General features: G+C 37.2%; 1 protein-coding gene across 1 annotated transcript in view; it reads right to left on the minus strand.

Moving 5' to 3' along the window:
* The window catches only part of LOC137626322 (A-kinase anchor protein 200-like), a 35,905-nt gene that overhangs the window by 11,418 nt on the left and 11,987 nt on the right, over positions 1-12,500 (minus strand). The window contains exon 2 of the mRNA XM_068357389.1: positions 10,544-10,839. Coding sequence (XP_068213490.1) covers positions 10,544-10,750 — 207 coding nt within the window. The 5' untranslated portion in view covers positions 10,751-10,839. The remainder of the gene's footprint in view (positions 1-10,543; positions 10,840-12,500) is intronic.

The following is a 12,500-nucleotide window of genomic DNA, read 5'->3' on the forward strand; positions in this document are numbered from 1 at the left end:
TTTCCCATATGTAACTCATAACTTTCCATATGTAAATATAATTTCCCTTGTGTAACTCAAATAATTTTCCATATGTAACTAATAATTATTATTTCAACATAGCTACTATGCTACAGTCATCTTAATTTTAAAATAAATCAAAGGCTATTGAACCTATCTAGACAATCTTCCCCAGAGTGATACAGACACCTGCAGTTTCGACACCGTTAGTACCATCTGGTCTAGACTAGTCTTTAGACTAATGCAATATATGTAATTTGTGAATCACAGCTGACAGAGCCACCTGGTTATACACTAATTAACTAGATCAACATACCTATTACATTACGCACGTCCCTGCAATTATTTAAATTCGTTACATTAATGAAGGACTAAAGGTAGACATTGGAGTACCTACGAAAACAAAATCATTACAATGGAATCTCAATAAATCTCCCAACAACCAAAGGTAAAGGGAATGTTCCAATAAACCTACAAAGAACATGAGAGACCCCTCAAAAGAATAGAAGAGAAAGGGATTAAAATTCAAATAAATCTCCAAAGAACGGGAGATAAAGGGAATAGAATACCAATAAATCTCCAAGGAACAGAAAAAAGGAATTAAATTCCAATAAATCTCCAAAGAACAGGAGAAAAGGGGAATAAAAGTACAATAAATCTAAAAAAAAAAGAGAAAAGGAGGTTAAAATTCAAACAAATTTCCAAAGAACGAGATATAAAGGGAATAAAGTCCCACTAATCTTATAATATATCAAATTCATTAATTATCATTATTATTATTAATTGCTGAGCTACAACCCTAGTTGGAAAAAGCAGGATGCTATAAGCCCAGGGGCCCCAACAGGGAAAACGTGCACCAAATTTAATATTCTATTGACAACTCGCATAAAAATAAATTCAATGATAAAAGGTATTGCTAAATATCCCGGAAGCAGTCGCGAAATCACATCTGCCAATCTCATTTTCTGGTGTACTCATTTACAAAGTATTTTCACTGGGTTGGCAGTGAGCCAACCAAAGCTCTTATTACCTCATCTTAGTCTACGGCAACAGAGTTTCCCCACTTTGGGAGTAACACTGCAGATACATAAGGACAAATGTAGAAATGACACCAAGAATTAGAATGACTTAAATTATTATCATTATTATTGTTATTAGCATAGTTAGAAAAGCAAGATGCTATAAGACTATGGGTCCCAATAAGGAAAAATAGCCCAGTGAGGAAAGGAAATAATGAAATAAATTAACAAAATGTTCTTAAAAGAGTAACAACCTAGAAGTTTCCTGCAGAAAGCATCGAGTACAAGAATAAGGGATATACTGTATATAGGGCGCTCTGGAACAAAGCCTCGAAACAAGGGATTGAATAAGAGATGTTTGGAAAGAAGGTTAAGAAGGAAGAAAGAAATAAGAGACGTAAGAAATAAGAGAAGGCAATGGGAAAGAGAAAGGATGGCTCCGGCAAGAGGAGGGGGATGCTACCTCTAATACAGAGTACATCCGGCCCACGTGGTTGCATCGTTCACCTGGGGGTCACGGTCACCAACGGAAAACAGGATTCAAACTTCATCGTTTGATATTGTCTTCAGAGAGTTTCAATGTTTAGGATGACTACCTCGTTGGGGTCAGTCCGGTTTGATTGTAAAGTATATTCACAAAAGAGAGAGAGAGAGAGAGAGAGAGAGAGAGAGAGAGAGAGAGAGAGAGAGAGAGAGAGAGAGAGAGAGAGAGAATTTTCTAACTTTCAAATGAAAATTACTTCTAGTAAAAAGTTATATACCCCCTTTCAATATAAAGTTCACTAGCTAAATACTACCGTTATACTTCTACTGGTAAAGCCAACAATGTTTATGTCATTACAAAAATTTTAATTCCGTACATTTCTTTTCCACGAGTTAGAGAAATAGGGTCTAGCAGGATTTTTTCATAAGTATAAACTTGCATCGAATGTGTTCATGTTGACCAGGCTGATATACGGAATAATTTGATGATAGTTATTAAAATATATCGATCACTACAAATAGTTTATTTACTTTCCTCACCGAGCTATTTTTCTCTGTTGGAGCCTTTGGGCTTGCATCATTCTGGTTTTCCAATTAGGATTTTAGCATAGCTAATAATAATAATAAATTATTATCATCATTATTATAATAATAATAAGAGATCACTTCCGGTAGAGCTAAGAAGCTAAGAAACATTTACAAAGGTCAAAATCCGTCGGAGAGAGAGAGAGAGCGAGAGAGAGAGAGAGAGAGAGAGAGAGAGAGACTACCACAATGTTCACTAGAAGTAGGAGTTGTTGATTAATCAACCCTAAAAAAATTGAAGTCGTCAATCGAGACCAAGTGCCACTCATAGTAAGTTCAATCTTGTAAAGATTCTGATTAAACTTATTCTTCGCACAATATTTATGCCCCCAAACTCCTATTACATATGCGCTGAGCGTTTGTGGTTCCACCCACCACTCCTTGCTTAGCAACAAGGTTAACACACTACTGATTATGTAATGTTGTACAGCTAGCGTCGCAGCAAAGGGGCCACACAGAGAGAGAGAGAGAGAGAGAGAGAGAGAGAGAGAGAGAGAGAGAGAGACTTTATAGTTTGACTAGTCCATCGGCGTTGACAAAATTACGTTTAACTTAGTTTTTATGATCCTTGAACTTATTCTTCAATTAGTTTACTATTTACTGTTATCTATATACGCTGTGGTAGAAAACACCAGTACGAATGGTAAAACTAAAGGGGAACAAGAGGGGTAGTCCTAGACCTTGCAGATGGATAAGGGAAAGGAGTTCTAGAAGAGGAGAGAGTTTTAAGTAGTTTTTCGGCCAATCAATAAACTCTGGGACTCAGGTGTGTACCTCACTGCGAGAAGTCATTAAAGTTTTCTAGTTGGATAAGGGAATAAGAGCCATATAAAAGTGCCCTATAGTAATGTACGTATTTGCAAGTCCGAAATAAAACTAACTTTTGGAGATGGTATTGAGAACTATAAGATTACTCGAGTGCCATATGAGAATGAGATCGTGATGAGGGGTAGATGGAGAAAATTTGGGCATGCTCTTCGCAGTCCCCAGAGATTAAATCTAACGTTCAGCTGGGCTCCACAAGGCACACCGGCGTCTATGGCCTTAATGTCAGGCTCCAAGAAAACTAAAACAATCAATCCATGAATCCACAAGGCGCTAGAAGAGTTATAAGACCCAGGCCTATATGGCTGATGATTATGAAGCGCGAAGTAAGGTATGACGAATGGAGAAGTATTGAATCAAAAGCTTAAGATAGAGATGACGGCGACATCTAACCGAAGCCTATTAGGTCAATAGGCAGGAGGAGGAGATGGAGAATAATAATGAAAAAAAAATAGTTAAACTAAACCTTTACTTAATTCAAGTCCGGTATATACCATCCTATGTTTACCCGATAACACCAATATCACCCAGGCAACACCACGTTTATCTACATCACCGTTATTGTAACTAACCCCTCCCAAAAGAGTTTCAACCTACATTTCACGCGGCCTTACTTCCCACCTAAACAAACTAAGAGGGGTTATCAAACTGATACGGAACAATGGAAATGACAATTGCGCAGTATGCAGAGGGAAAAGCCAAGGTCGGTTTCGATCATGGTAGCTAAAAATCCTCTAAGATGAACTAGGATTGCTTTCATGAAAAGCGTCACGTTGACCACAGTATAACTTAACTTCACAATGAAGCTACATAAAAGGCAGTAAAAATCCTGAACATTGTATACGAACTTCCGTATCCCACTCAGATCGTTTATTTAAGGTCAATAGTTTAATGATTTCATCTAAACCAATTAAGAGAGAGAGAGAGAGAGAGAGAGAGAGAGAGAGAGAGACCTTGAACGCCGCGCCCTGCTACCACTTGTACCCAGAGACCCAAGATAATAGTAAAAGCTGGGCGACATATCTCCCTTTCCTCTCTCTCTCTCTCTCTCTCTCTCTCTCTCTCACACACACACACACACACACACAACCGCCTCCTCAAGGCGCCGCCATCACAAACAGTCTGTGTGGACACACTGATCGCCCTCAAGCTTACTAACGACACTAACAACTGCTATCTTTGATAGGCTAATAATGAAGTTTTTCAAGGGATATTGCAGTACAATATCATCCCCCAATTCCTTCATCACCAATACATCACCAATACACTTACGTCTAGACAAAATAACTAAGAATTACCAAGTATATAAACTTAAAATCTCTTAACATCGCTTCATAACTTAATTCAATTAGTCTCCTAATCATACTATAAAGTATGTACCTACTTAAATCTCTAAGCACTGCTTTATAAGATCGTAATAGCTTTAATTACTGCTAATCACAAACTCATTAGAGTACTTTATTACAAATAATCACTTAAGCATATGTTTAAGTAAAAAAAAAGGCCATTGAATTCAAAAGACCATTGAATTCAAAAGATTACCATTAACACCTCATTCTAGACACCAGAAACTCTCTTCAAAGCAAGACAAAGATACTTGCAACTCATTCTGCAAAAAAGAAAAAAAACTAAACTTGAACCACGTGGTTAGCTTCCCAGAACATCAACTTTTGGATCAACATTCCTTGATACAATGTGAGGATTCAGATAACTAGGGAATCTTGTGAGCAGTGTAAAGATTTGAATACAAAACTTCAGTTTGTAGGAGTACAATTTCAACATTCTTAGGCTATCTAGTCCGCTTTGAGATCCACACATAACTAATAAAATATTGCTGGATTATCCAAAATGACTTAGTGTTTTCAAAAGAAGTATCTTCCCGCACAACTGATAACCAAGGATGTCCAGTTTTTCTGGCAGGGAACAGGACCAGACTAAAGCCACCGGTAACACGCTAGCCGACCGGCCGGTCTCGTGTGTTTTACATGTAACTTGCTTGTTTTCTTAAAAGTTATATAATGTTTCATTGGCTAAGCGCCAGAAACTGACACACGTGCAAGTTTTAGCGTCCTTGTTAATCAACTTTGTTTTACCCTTGGAAGCTAATAATTTTGTAAAATTACTTAAATTAGCTGTCAAAAAACAATCAAACATTCACGTCTAGAAACCGTTGTACATTTCGATTCACTTTCTGTTGCCCTAAGCAATTAATGTAAATTATTTTACAAAGTACTGTATAACAAATAAGAAAAACATTTAAAAAATACAACCAAACTAAGACAGGTATTGCCCAAGGTAATCGCCAGAGCCAACATTATCATCTTTATTGCTTTCCTTGATGAAAATTACACCAAATACAATGCTCTATACCTGGTTAAACTATGGTCAAGGTAAACCTCCTTGGTTGTGTACAGCTTCCACAGCATAGGAATACAATTCTATCCTCTTGCTTAAGGATACACTCGGGCACACTATTCTTATCTTATTTCTCTTTTGTTTAATTTTTCATAGTTTATATAGTAGATATTTTAATGTAACTGTTCTTGAAATATCTTACTTTTCTTGGTTTCCTTTCCTCACTGGGCTATTTTACCCGTTCGAGCCCTTGGGTTTAGAGCTTCCTGCTTTTCCCACTAATGTTGTAGCTTAGCAAGTAATGATGATAGCCCTTGCAATACATTCTATCCCATCTATAATCCTCGCCTAATAACTCTGCCCTTTTTCACTGAAAATGCGATCGATCATTCAACCGCACAGTAAGGCTTATGCACAAGCCACTAGTTGAACGGACAGGGTGATTGAACACCAAGGATTTACCACTTGCCCACCTCGACTGTTCGCAAGAGGCCTAGAGTTCAACGATATTTCTTGGCATTAAAAATTAAGAGATTCTTGATTTCAAATTTGATATTTTTTCCCTTCAGTTGCACAAAAATTTGCTTACGAATTTCGGTGATCAATCTAATCTACAAAATTCCTTCCTTATACCTAGTTTCGAGTATTTTTTTTCTGTCTGGTCTTCAGCTGCTGAACCTCATCTGAAGTTTTTGAACTAAATCTTAGTCTGATTGAACTTCTTATCTATGTCTAAATATCATCCTTCTTTCCCAACTAGGGTTGTAGCTTGACTAGTAATCATTTTGCAACAAACATGAAAACATTAAATAAAATTATCTAATAGGCAAAATAAAGAGGGTGTTCTTTATAAGCAATCATTTAAATCTTATGTAAGAAAAGGTTTACTGAAAGAAAAAAAAATTCTTAAAAATTCATTGATAACCATGTCTAACCTATGTACTTTGCCAAATTTCTTCCAGATGCTTTATACATATTTACGAATGAAAACTATAAATAGCAGTTCATAAAACAGCGCAAACTAGTGCAAAGAGCAAAAGCAAGAGCCTTTAGTCTAAATATTCACCATCCGCTAGACTCGTGTTTGATGACGTCCAACTAAAGGAGAAGAACCGACCCGTAGGGCGACCCATGTCATGAATACAATACTATAATGTATAGTGATTAAAGCTGGAAGGTTGTTAAATATATCAACTAACGTCTATAGGCCTTTATAAACCTTAGTATACTGTAATTGACTGGCCGAGTATTCTGGCATCCTGTGAAACTTTTTTCCCAAGTGCTTCGATAATATGAATTGGACACACGAGCAATGTGATTGAGAAATGCGGAGTGCCTTAGAATGTATAACGATAACATTAATTACGAAAAAGCCCTATACAGAGTAAGGTTCCCCTACTGTATGAGAGAGAGAGAGAGAGAGAGAGAGAGAGAGAGAGAGATAGAGATTACAAAACTACCACAAGTGTGTGGAATGTCAAGTGGACTACGCCAGTCCCTTCAACCTTCCCGTTAATCAACTTGAAAACAGTTTGTTCGGATCGCCCCTTTCCATAGGCCTCAAATTCTAATACCAAGGAAAAGGCTTCAGTTTATAAATTAAGACAATCTTCTAAAATTCCGATGAAATATCTCTTGGTGACACGTCAAAATCTTTGATATTTCTTAAAAATGTTCAAATTGTTTCTTCGATATAGTCTTATTTCATAAGACTAATCGTTAGTATATTCAGTTCAATTTTCTTTTTCAAATTTTCTTCTCAAAACGTTACAGTGCGTCAGTTAAAACTACAATAAGTTCATATATAATCTATTATAATTGTAAAGTTTATAACACAAATGTCCATAACTTTGATATACAGTATACTGGCCAATTACACTGAATTTACGGTCAGAACCAAATACTTCCATTTAAAACCAAAGTGTGAAACTAAGCGAAACAAAGCTAGCTAAGAGCAGATGGTTTATAGAACTGTCCTCCCCCAGATGTATAGACAAAGTTTAATATAACCAAGAGCACAGCTTCCTTACGTCTAGTATAAGTCCCATTATACTCAATAAACCGTAACAGCTTTGAGTGGCTTGTGTGACACGTAAGAGGGAGAGACTTGTTCATCTTGGCAGGCTTGTCTCAATGGAGAGGCTAACCTCTTACCCATTCCATAAGACAAGGCATCAAAACTTTCCCCGGTTTTAATGAAACTAACAACATTACCTATACTGCACTTTGGGAAGTGTTTATATTACTTTGAAACTATATGTAGAATAGCCGGTCTGTTCCACTGTACGTGGACTAAAGATACACACACATGGTTCTAGAAATTGCATAAAATATGAAAGACTTCCCGACTGCTGAAAATGACACGAGCCATTAAATATATTCATAGTTTTGCCACCCTTATCTCTAAGCATTTCCTGGAGACATCTTAAGCATCCGTACTGAACTTAACTAGGATGGCAGACGAGACTGTCTAGTATCCTGAGAGAGAGAGAGAGAGAGAGAGAGAGAGAGAGAGAGAGAGGGGTACAGTACCAAGTCTGCATGCTAACAACTATCCCCGGCTCCCAGACCCCAAGGCTAACCAGCGACGCCCATTCAAGGTCACAACCACTTCTAGACAGCGAGTGAAAAGCACGGGGTGGGGGGGAAGGATTGTGTGTACGGCGATCCTCAACTTTATACTAGTACTATGATATATCAGTTTTGAAAAAGCAAGGTTTTAATTTCTTATGTTTTACCTCGCAATTTAAAATGGTTGAAAGTATATTCTTGAGAGAGAGAGAGAGAGAGAGAGAGAGAGAGAGAGAGAGACTATTCTTCGATCCCACCCTTCAATGAGTCAACTGTCCTTTCCTTAGAACCAGGTGAGTCAGTAGATTAAAGACTAGGGGAGAGGGGAGATTGGGTACTCAGAGGGGAGGGGGGTTGTAAAGGATGAGTCAACAAATGGCACTGACCCCAACCAGGAGGGGCTTCTAACGTGTCAAACATGTTCATTAATGAGACCAAGTTCAAATTCATTCAATGGAATATGTAAAATTTAATAAAGTGGTTTGTTTTCTAACAACTCTTGAAACTTGTTTATAGGACTACGTTTTAATGATACGAGAAAAACATAAAATTTTGATCATGCTCTAAACATCTTTTAAGGATTTGTAGTTTATTTCTCAGTCTTTATTTACCGTTAGAGCAAGTAAAAATACAAAATCATTAAACAAATATGGTAACCAGAAAGTTTTAACCATGTTACAGCTAAGGGTATCTTGATATCGATTTCTGGCACCGTCGTTCAGTTTGTTCTCTGTGCACACTGCATAAGAGTTTTCTTTACACTGACCACCCTTTACATTCTGTACATAGTACTAGGTATGCAGTAAATTAAACATGCTTGCCTTCTCCATCATAAGGCTCAACACTACAGAGTTTTAGAAGTTTTATTCCAGCTGTGAACAGATTGTGGAATGATCAACCAAAACGGTAGGTGTATCAGAAACTACATAAAGCTTGGGGCGTTTTTTTTTTTCAAGTTTAACAGGCTGACACTTAGTGTCTGACATTTTAAACGTTTTTACAGATATTCTATATTCATTACTTTATTCCCTTTTCCTCACCGGGCTATTTGACACCTTATAGAATACAGCTTTTCCAACTCGGGTTTTTTCTCTACCTCTTTTCAAGTTGTTATAGTTTATGCATGAGATTCTAATAAATGCTATTTATAAAAAAAGATGATTTTGATTGTTATTACTTCTCTTTTAGTTTACTTATTTCATTGTTTCCTTTCCTCACTGGGCTATTTTATTTTTCATTGTTGGAGCCATTAGGCTTACAGCCTCCAGCTTTTACAACCAGGGTTGTAGCTTAGCTAATAATAATAATGATATTAGTAATAGTATGACACCAAAATCCATACGAAAGAATATCAACTATCAAAGCACCAAACTTTTACTAAATATAAAACTCGGTTCACTCCTCAAAGCAATGAATCCTGCTGAATGTCAACTCAGGCCAAGCAACATTCAGTGGTAAAGGCTGCAATAAGTGACCCCTCCCATTTTCCAGATTACCCTCCCCCTATCAAGCACTGTTACTGAGCAAGGCCAGACTACTTAATATTTACTTCAGAGAGAGAGAGAGAGAGAGAGAGAGAGAGAGAGAGAGCCCAGTCGGAAAAACAAAATACCATTATCTGAGGCAGGATAAAGGTTTAAAGGCCACTCATGGATGGCAAGAGGCAAGGGACAGTTTTGCTGCCCTACCAAGCAGGACAGTGCCCTAAAGACTGACTATATATACATATGATCAGCGCCCACGCTAGGACCAAGGAGAGCCAGGCAATGGCTGCTGATGACTCGGCATAGACCTGTAGAATTCCCCAACCCCCATCCTTAGCTCACAAGGATGGTAAGGTTGCAGCGAGCAAACTAGAGTTCACTCCAATTTGGAAAAACACATTGCAAGTCTTATAATAACCGTTTTATGAACAAGAAAAGTGATTAACTATGATGAAATTCTATCACAAACACATTCCCCGTCAGTTAGTGTGAGAGAGAAGAGCCGCCACCAACTCCATAACCACTGACCCCTGAAGGAGATTCCAACACCTGCACAACACATCTGTGTCCCCAAGTCTACTGTAGATGACCCAAACTACTGAGTGGAGAGATAAAACATGCACAACCCGTTCGCCTACCATCAAAGTGCAGGAAATCATGAACTTTAGCCGCTAAGTGTGTTTCTTTATAAAAACAGCCTTGAGCAATTTTAAACCGGACAAGGACCGCACACGAGAGAGAGAGAGAGAGAGAGAGAGAGAGAGAGAGAGAGACATTAACGACGAATAACATTCCACCCCAATTACATATAACATGACTAAAGCACTTGACACCAAAAACAAATCGAGACCGAAAAGGTCAAAGTCGACAACTAAAAACTTCTATCAGCCTTTACAACTTTTCTTTACTGGTTCATTATGAATTGACATTTTAAAACTGTTAATCATTATTATACAGAGATAAAAAGCTTTAAACTAAAATTTGTCTATTAAAAACTCAAAAAGTAAAACTACCATTCATAAACAAAAAACCCAAGCAAGTACCAATACTCCATCCAAACGCTATTACACCATACACAACCTTCACACATTACCTGTGCCAGTCTACGAAATTTCCAAAGTGACACCATCAACTCCTAAAAAGCCTAACACGAAATCTAAAAGGGTAACTATACAATAAACAATAAAACTTTACTAACTAAAAAAAATCTTGTGTCTTTACCTCAAGCTGCGTCTGATCTGCCGTAGCCTCCCCGTTGGGGGACGCTGCCTTTGCTGCTTCTTCGATGGTCTCTCCCTTCCCAGCTTCTGCTTTGACTACGCCCTCTTCCGCGAGCTCCTTCACCTTGACGTCGGGCTCGGCGGCATTGCCGTTCTTCTTTGGGCTGGACTGAATGTCAACTGACTTCTTGGAATGGCGGAGACCCATTTTGATGTGTTTTTTTTAGTGATGTGTGGGGCTTAGACTTGAGCTGGTGAGCTTTTTATAACTCCGGGGTGTGGTTTTCGAAGTTATCACTGAAAGAGAAAATATATAATTAGTGATAAAATTCCCGAGAGAGAGAGAGAGAGAGAGAGAGAGAGAGAGAGAGAGATATTCGAATAAAAACTGATAACACTTCATTGGGTCATTATTATTCCAAGTTGGAAAACAAGAGGCTATAAACCAAAGGAATCCAACTGTAAAATATAGTACAGTGAGGAAATAATTGATGTAATTAACAACTAAAAAAAAACTCTTCAATAACAGTAACATAAGATAATCTTTCATACAAACTATACAAAGACTTGTTAGCCTGTTCAACAAAATCTTGCTGCAAGTATGAACTTCTGAAGTTCAACCAAAACAAGACTGTTCAAGGGAATCAATTAAAACACATCAAGGAGGCACTGAACAGTAAGGAATTCTCCAAGAAATATACATATTACTGTTGATTAATTGAGAGTAAGATGAAAGTATACGGAAGCAATGTGTGTTCAACCATCGAGGTCTACTAAGCAATTGTCAAATCTTTCTCCTACATAAAAATTAAACAGTATCACTAAAGTACCAGATAAATATAGGATGACAACAATTAAGTTTTGATGGGCACAACTTCAATATCCAATAAACATTAAAACCAGTAAGTTGAAGAAAGATCCTATCGGAATGGGAATGCATTATACTTCATAAGTTCAAATTTTCTGAGAATTATGTTGAACTGGCTAACATGAGTGTGACATATTTCATATATAGGCAGTTTTATTTTAACTTAGAATTTACTCTCTTCATGCATTATTCGTTTACTCGGTGGGATATCTTTCCCTATTGGAGCCCTTGGGATTATGATATCCTGTTTTTTTTTAATGCAGTTGCTTAGCATGCAATATCATTAAATGCTAAGCTACAACCCTAGTTGGAAAAGCAGGATGCTATTACGTCCTGGGGCCCCAACAGGGAAAGTAGCCCAATGAGGAAAGGATATAAGGAAAAAAATATTTTTAGAATAGCAACATTAAAATAAATATTTCCTATATAACCTATAGTGATAAAACATTTGACATTCGCATTTTCATCATTATCTCCTGCTACGCCTATTGACGCAAAGGGCCTCTGTTAGATTTCGCCAGTCTCCTACAGCTTTGAAATTAAGTAGTTAAAAACTGCGAATAGCATAAAGAGACTGAAAAACGTATAAATACCCATACAACCACTTTTCTAAAGGCGCAATACTTAGATATATTTAGCAATACACGAAGGAACTTTCACCTTTAATTTGACGAGCCAGCCTAAGTGAACCCAACGCTCAGAATTATCCAGGGTTACAGGTTTAATTGCGAACCAATACCGAATACGTGGAATATAAATTCTTGCCAAAGTATTATTATTATCATTATTATTATTACTTGCTCAGCAACACTATTTGGAAAAGCAAGATGCTACAAGACCAAAGGCTCCATAAGGGGAAAATGGCCCAGCACGGAAAGTGAATACAGTGTCTACTAGAAAAATAATTATTTAAATTAAGAACAGTTAACATTAAAAATATTTCATATATAATTATAAAAACTTTAAAATAAGAGTTAGAGAAATAAGACAATAGTGTGAGTACCCTCAAGCAAGAGAACTCTCCCCCAAAACAGTGAAAGACCATGGTACAGAGGCTATGGCACTATCCAAATTTTAGCTTTATTTGTTT

Source organism: Palaemon carinicauda, chromosome 33 (genome assembly GCF_036898095.1).
Source record: "Palaemon carinicauda isolate YSFRI2023 chromosome 33, ASM3689809v2, whole genome shotgun sequence".
In the NCBI taxonomy this organism is placed as follows: domain Eukaryota; kingdom Metazoa; phylum Arthropoda; class Malacostraca; order Decapoda; family Palaemonidae; genus Palaemon; species Palaemon carinicauda.